The sequence below is a fragment of the Tachypleus tridentatus genome, chromosome 3, assembly GCF_004210375.1.
Source record: "Tachypleus tridentatus isolate NWPU-2018 chromosome 3, ASM421037v1, whole genome shotgun sequence".
Lineage (NCBI taxonomy): Eukaryota > Metazoa > Arthropoda > Merostomata > Xiphosura > Limulidae > Tachypleus > Tachypleus tridentatus.
In genome coordinates this window covers 23,343,580-23,364,417 of record NC_134827.1, presented here as the reverse complement: position 1 = coordinate 23,364,417, position 20,838 = coordinate 23,343,580, and the positions used below count along the sequence as shown (strand labels likewise).

At 32.4% G+C, this 20,838-nt stretch overlaps 1 protein-coding gene across 2 annotated transcripts in view; it reads right to left on the bottom strand.

Moving 5' to 3' along the window:
- Nucleotides 1-6,176: 6,176 nt before the first annotated feature.
- The window catches only part of LOC143246531 (uncharacterized), a 43,950-nt gene continuing 29,288 nt past the window's right edge, over nt 6,177-20,838 (bottom strand). The window contains exons 8-11 of one of the 2 annotated variants that reach the window (XM_076493394.1): nt 17,831-17,904; nt 14,953-14,968; nt 12,031-12,073; nt 11,381-11,470 (exon numbers count right to left, since the gene is read on the bottom strand). In XM_076493394.1, the coding sequence (XP_076349509.1) occupies nt 12,068-12,073; nt 14,953-14,968; nt 17,831-17,904 (96 nt within the window). In that variant the 3' untranslated portion in view covers nt 11,381-11,470; nt 12,031-12,067. Of the gene's footprint in view, nt 11,471-12,030; nt 12,074-14,952; nt 14,969-17,830; nt 17,905-20,838 lie in introns of both variants that reach the window. The other variant, XM_076493393.1, reaches the window with a different exon arrangement.

Sequence of the window (20,838 nt, the reverse complement as noted above, 5' to 3'; positions counted from 1 at the left end):
TATGAGCCAAACTAAGAAATACATATATCAGTTTTGAAGTTTGTTTGTGTTGTTTTTGAATTTCATGCAAAGCTACACGAGGGCTATCTGCGCCAGCCGTCCCTAATTTAGCAGTGTAAAACTAGAGGAAAGGCAACTAGTCATCACCACCCAACGCCAGCTCTTGGGCTACTCTCTTACCAACGAATAGTGCTTGAGTATCAACTTATATGATTGCTGTTCCTGAATAATAACACCGATTACCTTCTATGGCTCATCACGGTTCTGCAACGAATGTTTCCAGAACTCAATGACTGCTGTTCAAGAAACGTCAAGCCAGACTACTTCATCATATTCACAATGAAACCTAAATGAAAATAAAATCAAGAATCATTGTTTGATCGTGAAGATATACATGATAGACCAGATCTATGTGCCAGCATTCAAACTGAAATATGAATCTTCAATAAATGACCTTTTCTAGAAATATATCCTCGGTAAAGCTTACCCAGAAACGAGTGGCAAAAGCGCGAGCAGGTACATGTTGACATTCTTTTTATCGAGGCAGGTGATTCAAGAACAATAACACCAGAATATATTGATCATGTTGTATATTGTGAAGTCCCACATGAAGAAGATAATTCTAAAATGTATAAGATTATAACAAGTAACAACATACATGGACCCTGTGACCAACTCAATCTTCAAGAGTTTTGGTATGGAAGGACATGAACAGCAGGAACATTGTGAACATATTTTCTGAAGCCTCTTCTAGACGCCAAATTGGGTAAAGAACATTCATTCCCGAAGTACAAACGGCAATCACCTAAAAATGGTGGATTAATTTATCTCATATGTTACAGGGGCAAGAAATCATTGTGAGCAACCAGTAGGTAGTACCATATAATGCATTACTCTCCATTTAAGTACCAAACCCAGCTAAACGTTTGAAGTTGTCTATTTTGTTTAAAGTGTTAAGTGCCTGTACAAATAGATATGTAAAGGCTTTGACAGGATTGTTATCACAATTAAAGATTCAGGAAGCAAAGATATTCAAGTCAGAGATGAAATTAAAACTTTTGTGCATGCCATGTTCATTGCTACAAGAGAAGTATTCTGATGAATGTATGACTTAGAACATCATAATAGAGAACCTCCAGCCTGCAAGATGCTCTGCCATCTTCCAGGAAATCAGATGACCCTTTACGAAAAAGGTCAAAAGGCCAATACAGTGACACAAGTAGAGTCAGTCATAATGATAAAAGGTTAACGAAAAAAAAGAGGGCAAAACAGGGCGACGGTGGTCAAGTCACTGCAGAGACACTCAGACGGATTCTAACGATATCCTTGAGTAAAGATGAATTAAAACTCTACTATCTTATTACAAAGCTCGTACCTCATCTTACGAGAATCAGAGATGGAGACGAGTGTCTCTCATTTCAGACAGCTTGGCTGCTTGATGTTGACAAGGAAAATGGTTGTGCCATTGGAGAGGCCTCTTTGATTTGATTGAGAGATCAACTAAAGGAAATATTTTGCGTAATATTTTAAATGGTTTGGTTTATTTTGAATTTCACGCAAAGCTGCACGAGGGCTATCTGCACTAGCCGTTGCTAATTTGGCAGTGCAAGACTAAAGTGAAGGAAACTAGTCATTACCACTCTCCGCTAATTCTTAGGCTACTCTTTTTACCAACGAATAGTGAAAACGACCGTCACATTATAAAGCCCCCACAGCTGAAAAGGCGAGCATGTTTGGTGTGACGGGGATTCGAACCCGCGATCCTCGGATTACGAGTCGAGTGCCTTAACCACCTGGCCATTTTAAATGTAAAACAAGGTTTATCGAGGATATAATGCACCCTATGTACGAGCAAATTATTTCTGAGCAAATAATGCACGAGATGCTTCTGAAACTGTAAGAGAGTGGGTGCAGTATGATTATATGGACCAGAATCCCTATTTTGGATTCCCAAAGTCAAGTGCAGTTATTGTACAGATTGCTCATATCTCCAGGACTTTTAGAAAAGAAACAAAGTTCAATATTGCCCAGCTTCAGGAGGATGTTTCAGAGAAGCTGCCCTCTATGAATTCCGAGCAAAGAAATGTGTAAGGCAATGTTATGAATTTAGTTCAGAATGCCAAAGGTAAAGTTCTTGCCTCAATACTAGTGGTGGAACAGAAAAGTTTGGTTTGTTTTGAATTTCACACAAAGTTACACCAGCCAGCTCTAAGACTAACGAAAGACTAGAGAGAATGCAGCTACTCATCACCACACACTACTAGCTCTTGGGCTACTCTCTTACCAACGAATAGTGGGGAATGACCACCACATATAATGTGTCCATAGCTGAAAGGGTGAGCATGTTTGGTGGGACAGGGATTCAATCCTGCAACCCTCAGATTGCGAGTCAAATGCCACAAACACCTGACCATGCCAGGCCGGCACAGTAAAAGACATACATGATGAACGTTCTGCTTGACCAACTCCGACCAATATATAAGATTGCTCTGGCATAGCTGCAATTCTGATCGATAAATGGGAAACTTTGCACTCAAGATGTATAGATTCTTCTAAATATAAAGAAGTCGTCAACGTGTACCTTTATAAATTAAGATACAACTCGGAAGCTCATGCAGCAAACAAATATTCTCATTGTGAATGAGGCCAGCATGAGCTACATATATATTTTTGAATGTATGAATCGAGTTTGCAAGATGTTAGAGGAAGCATCAAGTAGTTTGGATGTATGATAGTTTTACCGGTAGTTGGCCATAGCTCACGACAACAAATTGTTGAGGTTACCCTCAATAAAACTTACATCTAGGAAAATATTTAGACAATGGATCTAAAGACAAATGTCAGGATGGCACCTGCCAATACTTAGGGTGAGTTTTTATAGATATTGGAAACGGTCAAGTGCCAATCGATTAACAAATTGGACCCTATAAGATTAAGATTTCAAAAGAACTTCTCCTGCACTCAACAAAATCTGATGACCTTTGCAATTTAGTGTTTGACAACTTGGAGCAAAACGTAACTGACCTTTCATGACTGTTAACAGTGCCATACCTTCTACAAATGAGGTAATGAAATCATATTACTAAAGACCCTATACCTACAGGAATTTTTGAATGAGGCGAGTTCTGGTGGATTTCTTCTTTATCTGCTGAAGCTCAATGTTGAATGACTCATTATGCTCTTAATAAATTTGGATCCACATAATGAACACTGTAATGGCACGAAATATACTGTTCCCAGTCTTCATGATTACATAAGAAAGGCAATGAAACTTTATTTGTAAAAAAATCTTTACTCCAAAAATTCCTAATATTTCGTAAGAACGAAAGTTCCCCTTCAGTCTTCGCCTAAAACAATTCCACATAATTAAAAAAAAAAAAAATTCAAGGGTGAGCAATAAGGGCAGTGACAAAACCCTTGCAGAAAGTGCAACCTTTAATCAAAGCAAGAAACATTTGTTGTTTACTCAGGAATTTTCTACATCTAATAATTTTCTTCTGGTAGAACAGTAACTTCTGATATATTATTCTTATGCGTGATAAAATTGTGATACTTAAACAAAACAAAATAGAAATTATTAATATCAAGATGTGGAGTTAATTTAAAATCATTGCAGATTTAATTGGGTATGGATATGGAGATTCTATATCTATATACATTATTTACCTAACATAATATGTAAATAACGCTCTAGCAATAATTCAGTTATACACGATTAATTCCATGGATGGATAGCATTTATCTTTACCATAGTGGACCAGTCTTGTAGTCGTGTATACATTGTTTGTTTGAATTTCGTGCAAAGCTACACCAGGGCTATCTGCGCTAGCCGTCCCTAACTTAGCAGTGTAAGACTACAGGGAAGGCAGCTAGTCACCACCACCCACCGCCCACTCTTGGGCTGCTCATTTACAAACCGTGGGATTGACCGTCACGTTATAACGCACAAATGGCTGAAAGAGCGAATACATTTGGCGTGACAGGGGACCATCAGATTACAAGTCGAGAACCTTAACCACCTCGCCGTGTAATATATTTATGGCAGTATTTGTTGTTCTGAAACATAAGATCATAACAGACAGTGATTTAGGCATTCAACTATGACGCCATCTATTAAATCGCACCCAAACAAAAATCCATTCCAATTTTTCGCAATTTGAGTATTCAGAATTCAGATTGAAAAAAAAAACTACTGTGCGTGTAACAACCCTTTCTAAGAAAAGTTTTAAATAAGTGTTATTTCAAACAGCAATAACATATCTCTCACTAGGGCTGTACACGAGGATTTGATTATATATCTTTATTAATGTAATTTTTAAACGCATTTCTAAAAACTAGAGTTACTAAAAATTACTGTTTTTCAATAAAGGATAGAGTTTTTCATATATACAGTTTATATCAGTAAAATTCATGAAACAGAGCTCTGTACACTTAATTTTTAAGCAAAAAAAGCTTTTTCCATTCAGTATCTCACAGTAAAAAAAAATATTCATTTTCAGAAGACGTTTACTTTCTTTTCACAATAGTCTACGATTAGTAATTACTAGCACAAACAGTCGCCCTTTCTGCTAGTTTTCATAATGACAAATCACATCTGTAATGGTTAATTTTGCTACATACGAAAAGAAGAAGGTTAAAACACAACTATTTACAAGTTCATGTTAACGAGATATGAAAGAAAACACAACACATGTGGATGCAGCCCCAACTCCTTTATTTTTAGCTGTGGTAGACTACATATTTAAGTGGCTTTGTTAGGCGGAAAACCTTACTTCTAAATGACAAAGAGCAGCTAACAAACAATTTCAATCAGTTCCTGCTCTGACAAGTGACAAGAAACATTTCTTAATAGATCTGAATTAGCAACCTGAAAGTAAGGTAATACCCGCTAAAAAAGTGGCAAGTCGTAATTTTAATGACAAAATGTTTACATCTCTAACAAAAGAAATTTCACTTTCTACCGGTAAAAATATTATTAATAAAGAAACATTCCAGCGTATAGAATAAGAAAACCATATTTACAGGCAAGAAAAGGATGAATTACAGTGAAGTAAAGAATATAAACAAAATACACACATTATAAAACGGAAGTGTGAAGACTTCAAAACACAACACACACCAGTAAAACATATAAACCTCGGAAAAGTATAAATTGTGACGGAAAGGAGGGGGGAAACAGAATAATTACATTGTGCAATAATAATAATAATAAAATAAAAACTGATTAAGTTTCAGAATACACGGAAAAAAGTTGAGGAACTCTTCGTAGCACGTGACTCTCCTTCTAGATTACGTCATCTTAGAATCATTTCTAGTTAAGTAATACTACACAGATAACCTTTATTTTGTAACTGTTCTAATAACAATTCCAGAGTGCAACAAGTCATTTGAGACCCGTTTTTACACCATTACAGAATATCTTCTCAATAAAAATGACTAGCAAATATTCACTCTGAGATCTCAACTACTAATTGCGTTCTAGTCCTTGCCTATATTATTGTTATATATACAGTTGATTTGTCGTATTATACAATCAATACATATTAAAATTACGATCTTTTTCAGACCAAAATAGTTCAGGAATTTTGCAATTTAAAAATAACTGTAAAACCTAACGCAAAAAATAAATGACTAAACTGAGAAAAAAGAAAGGATAGTTGAGCTTTAAATTGTTTTTGTACTGAAGCTTATATAATTTATTACATTTCATTATTTAACGAATTACTTCAAGTTTCGCATACACCTCTAATTCTTCTTGTCTATGACATACGAACTAAACCAAGGGATACAAATTAAATAACTGAGTTATAATACCCATTTATACTAGTTTTCAACTTAATTATGCGCATCAGGAGAAACCATTGCTTATTTCACGCTCAACTAATATTTCACAAGTTTAATATTTACAATAACGGCAAATACCAACTAACATCAAGCACAAGAACTGACACTCAGTAACAGCATGAAATAATAAAAATCCATTAAAACACAATACTGTACAAGCAAATGATAGGGAACCTACATAAACAACAGATACCGCTACAATATCCTTTCAGTAACAATTAAAAATATACACGTAATAAACAGAATTTCAGAAACTTCACGCTCATTCGTAAAACAAAATCAAGTACGTGTCACAAGGTTCATCAGTTTTTCTTGGGGTATCTTGCTTGCCATTTTATCTTTTTTTTTTGGGGGGGGGAATGATCTAATATTTCATTTATTCTCTTGGAGGTTCTGATCTGTTACTTCCAAGTTAATATTTGAGGGATATTTCCTGTCATTTTTGTCTTTTTTATAAGATCCAATTTGTAATTTTGAGGTAACTTTTGGATCGTTAGATTATACCCTTCCTGCTCAAAGTTTCTGTTTATTTCATAAACTTTTTCCATTACTTCCTAGTTCCCAGAGTGCCATCTACGATACAAAAAGGATGTTGAGAAATTATATTAGTACGTTTACTAATACACTAATTATCTAGGCCAGCTTTTTAAAACTGAATATCATTTGCGTTGATTCACAACTTATTGCCGTACAAGTTAAAAACCAAAACAAAAGACGTTTCGGTTATTAAGCTTTACCTCATTTTCATCAGTTCTGCGGCAAAAATGATCTGTTGTGTTGATTATTAACAATAAAGTTTAAAAATATATAACGCATCGGTGTACAACTTCAAGATACTGAAGCAAGCAGGCTTTTCTAGGCCTAACAGCAGTGAATAATTCCATTTGGATGAATGTTGTAATTAATCACATTTCTATTAATTAGTACAGGATAAATACCTGCAGTAAAGCATGAGTTTAATCACTAACATTTTAATTAGTAGCTTTTTCTAGTTCACGATACACTTGAATACAAAAAGGCATAGGCCAGTAAGAATCTGTTATGCGTTTTAAATTTTCTTAAAGACTTCAGGTAAGTGGATGAGCCACTGACTTATGTTATCACTCATATGTTTATCACTTCGACCTGTAAGTACTATTTTGTGACAAATATTTTACTCTAACGATCTTGTAGAATTATCTCAAACAAGTTAACAGCTGTCATTAAATGTTACTCTTCCAATATAGGTTTTTTTGTATCAAGACCCTGAAAATACGAATTATCTAACAACACCTTCGCAAATTGGTAATCTTTCGACACAAAATCTAGTGAACTTAACACTAATTACAATTCTTGTAACGGCACATGCTAGATAAAATCGAACTTTATGATCAATAATATATTAATTAAAACCTTACATCTATATACCATCAACTTAGAGCAATCTATAAGTTAGTTAATAGAGTACATCAGACAAGTACAGTTAATGTAATGTAACAACGATGTTACTTTTCACTTAAGGATCCATAAACTTGTACATTGTTATTTACAGCTTTTAACACATGACAAGTTACGTTCGACATACACACTCTTTATTACAAATACCTGAAACATCTTCTAAACTTGAATCTACCGAGAACGACACTAAACTCATTTCAAGTACGATAAAATATAATAAAGATGCTTTACTTTGTGAGACTTTACACACAAGTAATTTAATTTACATCATTATTTCAGTAAATCAGCTAATAATAGATCACCATGTATATAATTAGACAGAAATAACCTTCTTCTAATGTAATGGATCAAATACAGTACTTTATAAAACATCGACTAACATCAAACAAGACTCATTCCAATCTTAACACAAAAATCCCTTCAGGGCTAATGTAAGATTACGCACAAATATTTTATTCTGTTGTTACTGACAGATGACTATTAACATACGTATTTTACAAGTTTCAAGTATAGTTAATTAGTCAGTTAAGTGTTAATACACTTATGTACTCCAACACAAAATGTTCTTCATATAAGGGCAACGCAAAAACACATTTGACATGCAATGACATTTACAGCTGCAAAGTTATATATAATTGTAAAGAAAACTCTTTTGATACACAAATTAAATATGTATCAAAAGATATAATCAATAGCTTAAAACATCAGTATTTGTGCACATATTTAGAATTTTGAAGACACTAGAACGTGATGAAACGTGACAACTAATTCAAAGTTGCATGCAATTCTACTTAACATCTTAACATATTTTCTTAGAGGTAAAAGCAAGTTTTCTGGAACAGATGACATTACGTTTGACACACTTTACTTATCAAAAAATACCTAAAATATCCACGAAATTTAAATCTACTGAGAATGACACTAAACTGATTTTAAGAATGATAAAATACAATAAACATGCTTTACTCTGTGAGACTTTACATACAAGATAATTAATTTGTTTACAACATTCTTTCAGTAAATATCAGCTACCAATACATCACCACCTATATAAATAGACATGAATAATTGTTTTCTAATCTAATGGATAAAATATAATGCTTCCATAAAATAGAGTAACATTACACCAAAACACACAAGATGCAAGATTCCAGAACCTCATTTCATACACATTCATTACAGTCTTAACACTACAATCCCTTGTGGACCAAGGTATTTATGTACAAATATATAATACCATTCATACTGATAGATGACTATTAACACACTTCTTTTGCAAGTCTTAAGTGTAGTTAATCAGTCAGTTAAGTATATTAACACTTATGTACTCAAACACGAATTATTCATTATTACAACAAAAAACACCTATTTGGCATCTAATGACACTTACTCATAGCTGAAAAATTCACTGTAATTGCAAATAAAACACAAAACATGCACACATTCATATAGTAAGCCATACTGAAATTGACATAATGCCAGCCTATTTATTTAGATTTCTTGGAGATATGAAAACAATGATGACCTATTCTCAAGCTTCATTTTTTTTCCAGAAAAACTTTTGACATGCATATTTTTTTTTCTAATCACTTCTAATAGATTTATAAATTATGCACATTACACTAACACTTTAGGCAGAAATTGTGCAAAGAAATATTATTGAAAAAAAAACATGTTCACCAGATAATAAGGAATATTATGTAAACACCACTTTATGAATCATTTACCAAAGAAATTAGTTCTTGAAGATAACCACAGAAATAGAGAAGGTCTTTTGTAACCCTGTAAACAGCTTCAGATGAATCAGTTCTACTACAGTTTACATCTGGTACAAATTTTAAGTTTTAATACTGTAATAATTATTCACATTTTTATTATATATTTTTTTTAAATTTTATATGTTTCAGGTTATTCATAATAAGCAATAAGTTATGTTGTGTAATGCAATTGGTTCTCCTTACCTTTTAACAGGCATTTCATTCAAATTCTTCCAACCAATTACAACTACAGATAAGACCTTTTAATACCCTTACATTTGTTGTGAGACAAAAAACAAACACTGGTAATGCAATGTACATTAAACAGCATACAAGTATTTGTATTATGCTTTCTTTGGTGTGATTTTAATTTGAAAACCTCAAAGACTTCCAGTGTACACGATGGGCAACACCTACTCATATATCACACTTACAATTTGTGTTGCGACAATCCTGGTATTTTTATTTTAATCAGTTTTAGCATAAGATAAACTTTCTATCGTGCGTTAAAAATATTCACTTCTACAAACTGTGACCACGCTTCAGTACATTTAGATATATCACATTTATCAATTATGTTGTTGGATTCAGAACTAATATATCATTATGAAATGTAACACAGATTTTCAGGATAGCAATATAACTATTTACACTACGACTGTCATTAACATACATTAAATGAAACAATAATGAAATTCAGTGTTATCTACTGATAGTATTAGAAACTACTGTATGATAATAATAATAACTGATGAGTATTAAATAAACATGGTGATGATACACAACTTGTTGCTTACAAGTTACACATGAATTAATTTAGTATACAATAAATTAAAGTCACCTATGTGTCCCTTACACAAGTAAAAACAGTGTCGCTCTGTCTTGTTTGTTTATATATGTACTAGGACTATATTCCAGAAATTTTCTAATCTTAATTCAGGTTTATTCCAGTCAGTTTGAACAATTCTTCAAAGTTAATATGTGTGTGTAAGCTATTAAGTTGTATGTCTTTTTATTTCATAATATTATGAGAAAAAATGAGTTTGCAGCACTTTTATAAATTTCTAGACTTGTTTCTTAAAGCAAATAACGTATATGAAGAACAAACTGAATAAAAGAAAATTACCTTTAATTAGTCACTGGAACTGTCAGTATCTTAAGAATTTTCTCATGTTATATTAACAAATGCTACTTTAAATACAAGCTCTCATATCTAATTTTTGTAATTGTAAACTACTTGATTTCTTCATAACTTAAGTGAAATATACTTGTTTTAAGCCTAATATTTAACATTAGGCTTAACACAAGAGGCGAACGTTCTTTGTATCCTTACGGTTATCTATTTATTTAAACATTTATAGCTGCTTATTGTGTAGTGTCTTCTCACTATTCTGCTTAGTATTAGAAATTTTGCACAGAAAGAGTATAAACCAAAACTTGTATTATTCTATAGATCAATACAAGAAGCTCAAACTTTTTACGAGCTTTAATATTTAAAGTAAGACAACATTTCTGTTCTCCTGGCTTCTGTATGTGTAGTAACAAAAAATACATTTATAAATATGATTAAACTCCTTACAGTAAACCTAAAATAAGGGTTTCAAAATCTAAAATGATTTCAAATTTTAATTTATAAACATTATGCTTGTATTTTAAACACAAACTCAGTTATTTTAACTTTTCCTATAAATATCTAAATTACATATCTTGTGAATTGCTTGATGTTTAACATATAGGTTATTCTTAGAAAATTACTTTTAAATCTATTTTATTTTCAAAAGTTTATGATTCAGAAACCAAAGTGCATAAAATAATTATTTTGTGACAGCATTATATTGTAATATTTTTTGTAATTAAAAATAAAATTATACTTTATTCTAGTAAACCTACATCTGCCAGCTTAATCACCATGTTATCACCTTTAATGTTATTCTTATTTTTAGCCAGTTTCAAAGAGACCCTATGAATATTTGATAGCAATTTTACACTTTCTCAATGGCTTAAATACATCCTTTGTAATACAAAGCACATAGTATATTTATATTATATTCTTCTGGACATGTTACTCATGAAAATGAAGATAAACATCAGTATTTAATTTTGTATCATTAAATCACAATGTAACCATTAACTTAAAACTTGGATATTGTGTGCACATCTTTAGAATGTTACTTGTATTTGGATGCAGCGTGATGTAACAATCAATTCAAAATCACATGTAATTCTACTTAATGTTTTTACAACTTTTCTTACAAGTAAAAGCAAGTTTTTTGGAACATATTACATTATTAAACATGTACCAGACATACTACTACAACAATTAATTTTTAAGCTAACATTTAGTTATGCTAAGAGCTTGGTAATATAGGTTTTGTTGAACGAGATTTCTTCACTCCAGTAGACTTCTTCTTCTCCTTATGACTTTGAGGATCCTATCAAGAAAACACAATATATAAAGAAAGTTCCATCTCCTTTACTTCAAACAGTAAACACACAACCATCAAACAATACTGCAACTTTAAAAACATTTATATCAATACAAAATATTTGACTAGGAACCAATCTTGTAAAAATTGAAAAAGAAAACTGAGATGGAGTGTTTGGATCAGTTCTTTGAGTTGTAAGCCTACTGCAGATGTTATATAAACAAGATTGTTTTATTGTTCAAACAGTGAAAAAAGTAGCTAATGTTTTCAACATTTTTCTTAACACCATTTGACTTTCATTTCACACCTTCATAATAAAATTATAAACATTGTAGTTTATGAGAGGCCTGAGGAATTGAATTTGCTATGAATGTTCAATAAAAGTAGTACTATACAATTATTCTAGAAAGATTCAGTAATATGAGCAAAGGACAAATGCTAAAACCTACAAAAAACAATGTGTACAACTAATGTGTTGTATACATTACTGCAAAAAAATGTTAAAACAAGAAAAAACCTAGAAAAGGCTGAAGGATATATGATTAATGAAAGAAAACAGTTCTTACCTGAGATCTTCTTACATCCTGAGGAGAAAGCTTCTTTCTAGAACTATAGAAAATATAGAAATGGACATTCTAAACCAAACCAAACTAATATTTAAAATAACACTGTAGTTATTATAAATATACATGACTGTTAGAAAGGAAAATAGGCCATAATTCCTTACCTGTGACTCATTACAACTTTTCCATCATTGTATTTAGTTTTATGTAATTTACTTATTTATGATCCAAGTTTGTAAACATGGATAAAATAAAGTACACCTTCCGAGTATGAAATTTTTCTTAACTGAAAAAATCCTAGTTTTTATTAATTTTATTCAGTTTCAAATTACTTGTAACTATAAATGATACTTATAAACTAAAAACATAATAGAAACAAATTTTAGAAACATGTGAAGTACATTCAGCACTCGCATCATAAATAATATTTACAATATTCTTTAAAAATCTGTTTATAATAAAAATATTGTAGGCTAGTTTATCAAACTCTACTAACTAGTTCATTTAAACTAAATATTTAAGTTAAAAAATCAACTTTTTTGTTGCTTAATTTCTTTCCACTGTTTTCAAAAAGTTCACTAAAAGTACCATTGTTTAATTGGTATTATTTTATGATTAATTTAAATAATATTTTTAATTTGATTCTAAAATATTAGGTGCTTTCACTAGAATAATATACACAAATGTAGCTACTATGGGCATTACTAGTATAACATTGTATATGTCATTACCATAAATATAACTGATGTAAGAAAATGTAGCTGCTATAAATACTTTATGGTAAAACAAATTGAAACAATGGTAGCTAATTCTGCAAACTTTACTTAATGTATTTGTTATTCAAACTTTGCAATATCCAACTACATGAACATTGTAAAGATGATATTCATGGTATGTACTTTGTATCTTATATCATTAATATCCAGGGTAGTTATATGCATCTGTTAACACTACTATCCTATGGTAACTTTATGTATCTTACATCAGTAACATTCATGGCATGTACATGTGAACATATTACACCACAAACGTTACTGTAGCTACATGAATATTGTATGCTGGCTAGATACATCTTGCATATTTGACTTAGAACCATTTATGTATACGAGGTCTGTTAAAAAAATACACAGACTGACGACATAAAACAAAATGTACTTTATTTAGAAGTTACAGGTCTGGGATCCCTTCAAAGTACTCTCCTCCCCAACGCACACACTTATCCCAATGGTGTTTCCACTTGTTGAAACAGTCCTGGTACACTTCTTTTGTAATGTCCTCCAGCTCCTTCGTCTCATTTGCCTTAATCTCGGGAATTGTCTCAAATCTTCTTCCTTTCAAGGGTCTTTTGAGTTTGGGGAACAAGAAAAAATCGCAAGGAGCAAGGTCAGGTGAGTAGGGGGGCGGGGATGAACAGCGATCGAGTGTTTGGCCAAAAACTCATGAGTTCTGAGGGCTGAATTTCGCAGCAACACGATGCATCTTCAATTTTTCGGTCAAAATCTCGTAACAAGATCCAACTGATATCCCACACTCTTCAGCAAGCTCCCTGACAGTCAGATGTCGATTTGCCCACACCATGGTGTTGATTTTGTCGGCGTGTGGGTGCGTCAGTTGGCGTGGAAGGGCGTCAATCATCTCAATGGACTGTCGACCATCCTTAAAACGTTCATGCCACTTGAAACATGCCGTACGCTTCATAGCAACATCACCGTAAGCCGTGTTAAGCATAGCAAAAGTTTCAGTCGCAGATTTTCCAAGTTTAACACAAAAATTTACAGCAAGTCGTTGCTCCTTCAGGTCATTCATTCTGAAATCCACCAAACGAAAAAATTGCACTTCACTTAAAACCGCGTAGCTAATACACAAATGAAGATATCTGCAATCGAGAAATGGCGTTGTAATCAGCTGATATGTGCGAACCTAGCGACACCAAGCGGATTCCCCTGGAACCAACTGGAGCCGCGCAATTCAAACAGTCTGCATATTTTTTGAACAGCCCTCGTATAACTTATACAATGCCATATGTTTTACTTAAATATCAGTCAGTTGAATTTTGGTTAATTTAACTCAATAAATAAATGATAGTTTTAACTATTCATAAAACTGTGTCAATTCATCCATAATAATTTGTGGTTTGTACAGATAATTTATGTAGTACTGATAAATAATCCAAAATGACTCATAAACCCAGAAAGCACTTATTGTAGCAAAATATTAACAAAACCTTTAAGAACCACAAAGTTCCCACTGGTTCTTAAAGGCTATGAACTCTACTAGTTCAACTTTAAACATTACCAAAGCCAGCCCTTATGAATTAATTATTTATTAATCTTTTCTTTAAGTTTACTTCTACTGCTGGAATATGGAAAATTGAAAATGAGGTTATAGTAATCACGTATAAGAGTAGATAAACAAAAAATCTTACTGTCCTTATCAGCCATATAGTGAGATCACAGATTGGAGAAATAAAACTTTTGATTAGGTGAGTAAAGTTAAGCCTGTGTATTTTTTTTTTGTGATACAATGTACTAACTTGTCTTTCTTCAATGATAAAGGTTGAATTAATTAGATTTATGTTGTATGAAAAGCTTTTGGCTGCTGAAGTTTTAGTCCAGTTTATATTCTTTTTATCATAGCCTATTTTATGCTCTAACATGGATATAGGCAGTGCATACTGAACAATGTGTGTGTATACCTCATAATGGTAATTATGATGGAGTGGTTTGTTTTTTCTCCATATTCTTATTTCAGTATCTTTAATTCTTATAATTGTGTTGTAGAAAAGATCCAAAGTATCTCGCCATTAAAGTGTTTTGTATTTCTGAAATTGTAGACAATTCTAAATGTCACTTATTTTTGCAATTTAAAAAAAATGTAAAACATCATGAATATCAAACTTAAGTCTTTAAGTAATGAGCTCCCTACCTTTCCAATCCGGAAACTTATGGTAAAAATCCAAACAGGACAGCAGAAGAAAAAAAACAACAGTAATGAAGAAAAGCATTACATAAGTAATAAGTATTTTCAAAATTATTTCACTCTCATGATATGTGTATCTGTGTATTAACAGAGTAACAACATCCAACTTTTCAATTGCATGAAAACCATTTTTACAATGTTTCAATAATTACAGTAGTTAATTTTGTTCAGCTTTTCAACTTTTAAAATTTAATAATAGAAAATTATAAACATCATTCATCGTTGATCATGTTCACAAAGCACTAGAGAAGAAATAAAAAATTTAAAATCTTACAAATACTTCTGCAGGCCCTATGTTCTAAGCTAGCTAATATTTTCAATGGCTTAGGTAGATAAACACAAAAACAAAATGTTGTAGTTTATATTCATCACTAACTTCAAGCCATCTACATAGAAAAAAGCTAAAAAATTAGTTCAGTAATTAATAAAACTACTTTAAAATATTGATTACATCTAAAATAGTGTAATTACATCTATCCAAAGTAATATTACATAACCTTGATCACAATGTAATGATCTTTCGTTTGGATACCCTCTTGATTAGTGATATTTTAGTTTGTAATTGGAATAACATCTCACAGCTTAGTTGTAACTTAAATTTCCTAAGTCCATATACTGAGCTAGTAATTCAAAATAATACTCATAGTAACATACGTAATACATTTTAATCAATACTGTTAATAAGATTAACATAAAATAATAAAGTGATTAGAATGGAATTTATTAAAAACCAGATAAAACCTAGTTGTCTGCTGCATGCTTTAACAACAATGTGAACAGTGTGACATCAGTATTTGCATTATATATGCAAAAATGGCTCAGTTGGGTTGAGAAAATATTTTACATAGAAGAGTGAACAACGTTTTGACCTTCTTTGGTCATCGTCAGGTTCACATCACTGAGTATTTGCCTTAGTTTTAACAGAATCTTCACTAACTATATCCAGTATCCAAAAGCTTTCAAAAGGTTCCATTAGCATAATTTAGAGTAGCTTAACATTAAGATAAATTATTACAACATATTAGTATTTAACTACAGTTGGAAAGCAGTAGTGTTAAAGAAAATAATGTTTATAAAATAAAAACAATTATAATAATAAATAAAAATTGAATAACAAAACTGTATATTACCAAAAATAATAACCCCATGAGCTGTGTTTAGCAACATCTTACTACTACTACTCACAGGTTTATTTATAAAGAGAAGAGATGGAAGTAATACAAGGACCTAAAATCTTGCCAAAATATGCAAACAATGACAAATTAACAATTGAAAAACAAAAAGAATTAGGAGTTTCATATTGTCAACCTAAACAGTAATTTGTGATGTGTTAAATGGTCACAATTCAGAGACTCCATGGTTTCACAATATGGTAATTCCTCATTTAGAATTATTTACCAGATAAAGGAAACCTGTGAGAAGTACCCACCATCTGTGTTTAACAGAATATACTAAGATTTACTGCCAGTTTTATAACATGAAAGTGGTGAATTCAATGTCATATTATGGGCTTGAACCTCAGATAAATTTCTTATCTATACTTCGAACATATTTTCTACCAGGACGTGCCTGGTCTGAAATCCTCTTGAGAAATAACACAGACAGATAAAAATCGGAAAATTATTATGATTTACTTGAAGTTAATTTCATAAAACAAACAGATGGTCTTTATTTTACACTTTGGTAACAATAGTTTACTTTCATCCTCACTTATTTACTGGATGTTACAAAATATTTCCAGAGATTCACCTGAACAACATTTTAATGTTTTCCTCACTCATAATCAGGACAGAGTGCCAGGAAATCTTGTAAGAAATTTAACCATGAAACAATATTTTAACCTTCACTTACTACATCCAATACTATAAAATTTTGCCAGAGAACCACTTGAGGCCAGTATTCACTGGATTGATTGTTGGGAAATCTTGCTATAGAATCACTATAACAGATCTGTAAATTTTTATGTACCAATGTTTTTACTCTGGGCCAGGACAAAACTGTTCAGTGTTCAGACATCTGGCAAAATAGCAACCCTGTATATAGTGTAGCATTACAGCAATGATGGTTGTTATGCATCTATTGGTATATTTTTACTGTTTTATAGTTTTTAGTATGTTTACAAGAACAGAATGGTTTTCACTTGTCAGTTTTGTTACAATAAGTTGAAAAAAAACCCGAAAAAAGCTAGTATAAACAACACAAAAGACTGCTGGACAGAGAGAGAATTTATATCATTAAAAGTTTTTTCTAAACTTCATCATTGATACATAAGCAGAGGAAATCTATTCATACAAACTGTGTATTTCATAAAATTAATTCTACTTTGAAATAACACTAAGTCTGTTTTACAACTCTTGTATTTGGGCTGTATATAATTTAAAGGAACTATTATTGAAAACAACTGATATTCAGTTTATTAACTCATTGAAAAACTTACAGTACAACACAATAAGTGTATGTCATAAAACAGAAAGTTACACTTCCACGTATCAGTAATCTCTTTCCCTCTTACATTATAAATCATTTAACATAATTAAATTTTGAGGTAACCTTTATTTTTTTCAAAACACTAACTTAAATTTTGCATCAAAGAGGTATTGATAGTGTTTTAAAGCAGTAAAGTGAGATTTCATTTAAGCGACACTGGTTACACAGCTAAATGTTTACATACAACCATAATGTTAATTTTTGTTGTTGTACTGACATCTGTCAAGAGGAAAAAAAAAAAAAGGTGTACTAAATTTCCATATTAGCCTTTACATATATTGCACAGTATATACTTATTTCAAAAATAATCTGAACAAAGCTATCATTCTAACCCTACCTTACTAGACTGCTAGGATGAGTTACATCTTCACAAGTTCCTGTTTCATTCTGACTACTTGTCCAGGATCTCACCTAGGAAATAGTAACAGAAAACAGAGATAATCTATCTGTCTTGTAAAAATACAGATGTTCAGAACAAAGCAACTATTTATCTTGGAGAATATCTTTGAATATAGCATATAAGCAGAGAAATACTTGTGGAACCCAAAAGATAAAATGTTCCTAAATTGAAAATGTATTTCCAATAATCCTTATCTCCACTGACACTACAGCTGTTCTTTCACTTTGGCTCGATCTAAAGACTTGTCTTAAATGCTTCTATCTTTTATACCTCACTTCAGTGTTATTGACAATATTTAGTTCGCAAATCTCTCCATTTGTGTCAATGTGTTCTCTATCTTAATGCTGTACACAATTACTTCATTCAGATAATGTAATCACTTTTTCGAGATTTGCACCATCCCAGTTTTAGTGGAAAGGAAGGACACAACTGTCAGTAGAAACAGGTATTATTGGAAACACATTTTCAGTTTAGGAACATGTTAACTTTTGCAGTTAGACTCCCACACTGAGGTGGAGGGGCTGATCAGGAAATTATCCACACAGAAAGTTATGCACAGATCAAGGGTGTACACCAAGATAGTAGTACCTGAGGGGGAGAATTGCATTACCTTTAGAACAGATATGCACTTTGCCTGGAACACAATTCTTGCATCAAGGGTGTAAATAGTAAATGAGTGGTTAACACTAAAGGCCAACTCCAACCAGAGAGCTGAGGTTCCACTGCTCAGGACTAAAATTAAGGAGTTTTGGTTTCTATATCCGATATTGGTAGTTAGGGCATTTGGACAACAGTGTTATATATAGATACATATGCGATCAGATCCCAACCTGTAGCCATGAAAGTGAAGTACTCCAGACTACCAGAATCACAAAGAGAAGGTAAGTAACACCAAAGCAGACAAACTTTCTCCTTAACCTTAAAAAGTTTAAAAGGGAGCATTAAAGACTTGAAATAATAGAACCATATATGCTTTACTTGATTAAAAATAGCAGAACTGATTTGGTTTGCAATTATTAACATTCATATTCATCCTACTCCTCAGTTGTATGGGTAAGGAGTATTCCACTTGCCCTCAATTATGGAGAGGGCATGGAACACTGTGCTCAACCAAGGATCTAGGATTGGACCACTTTGAGTTTCGAATTATGAGAAGATAGTGGACCTCCCTTCATGAACAATATACTAAGTTAACACTGATGAAAAAGAAAGGCCACGCACACCCCAACCAGATAACGCTGTGTCAAATCTGGACTGATATTATGAGTAGGCTTCCATGGAGGTTGGTGCTGCTCCTACTGACATCTGGCAAAAACATTCAGGAACCCAGATGAGAGGGACCCCAACTTCATCTTCTTTTCTAAGAGTGAAAGAACACTAACACACTGGAGGAAAAGCCTCTATTCACCACCCCAGCGACTGGAAACTGGGCATAGTAAGAACTCTCTAGCTCCACTGGTAGAGCTTGGGGGGTATTGCATGTCAGGGAGTTCTATGGAATAGTGCTTTGGAAACAGTGCATAAAATTAACCCTAATTTATTCATTCCAGTAATTGGCAGCAATAGGCAAAATCTGCTTTAGCTATACTCATGATAGTCCATGATAAGAGTAATACCACCTGGCAAGTGCCAAGATGAACTATTGAACACCTCATTTATACAGAGCCTGTTGCTACCAGTAACAAGAGTAATCAAATTGGTTGCTAGTGTAGAATTGAACTGATGAAATCACACCTGTCTAGGCAACACTCATCACAGAGTAGGATCCAGTGAAAGCAAGATAAAAGGGGTCCTGGAAAAATAAAAAGGTGATGACAAAAGTACACCACCCACTCTTTATAATCTAGCAAATGTACTTAAAATGGCCATAGGGGGGAGTCTGGTAGACACCCTAGAAGAAAACTGCCAGATCAGGTAAAAAAGGTAAAATAAAAGCATTAAAAGTCCAAATGCTAGTACATAAAATGTCCCATTAGCAGATAAATGAAATGGACAGTAAAAGACAAACATGCTGAATCTGATGATATGTAACTTAGAAGATTCCTTGTCTGTAAATTACAGAAAATACAATCTGGATACTTGCAAATCCACCCAAAGGAACTGGGGGAAATACTGAGAAACTGAAGGATCCAAAGTTGTGAACAACAAAAGGAAGTAGAGCAAACCATATAACACTTCTGGTTTTGATAAAACAAAAAAAAATGATCAGCATACAAATGACTGCAGAGGTTAGAAATAGATGACACTAATTTAGGAAGGACATTTATCCCCTTTTCCTGGTTGCCAGATACTTATAAAGTATCTATCAGGATACAGCAGAACCCAAGTCCTAAAACATGCCAACAACTACAACTTAACCCATGAGCATGTGAACAGCAACAAAACAATCCATTCACTCTCTCAGAATGGGCTCAGCCATTTTGGTTGACCATGTAACCTCTTTGTATTCATTTAAAGTCCTTAAAGATAAATGTTTTGACTTTCAATGTAGTCTGTATATCTTCACAAAATTTGGCATTACAAAATGTGTAAAGTAATTTTCATGGCAAGATTAAAAATACTGTTCCTCATCTCAAAAATATCAAACTTCTCTTTGTGTGATCACTTAAAATATCTTGAATACATTTCAAAATTTTTTTAAGTAAAACTTTATATTTTATCTGTCTTAAAACAAAATTGGTCGATTTGACCGACCTTGTACCCACTGAAACAAAAAATAATCTAAATTACCCCTCTTTTCTTTCTTAAATGATTTCAAAGTGTAACATAAAACTACTTTTGTTTATCCTAATTTGCTTTAAGCTTGGTAACAGCACACATCTATTTATAATTTCTGTTGTTTTACTACCCTTTCATCTGTGTGTAACTAATATTCTTATAGTAAATTGCAAATCATTTGGCTCACATGCAGCTCACACTATGCTACCAAAATCACATTATCTACA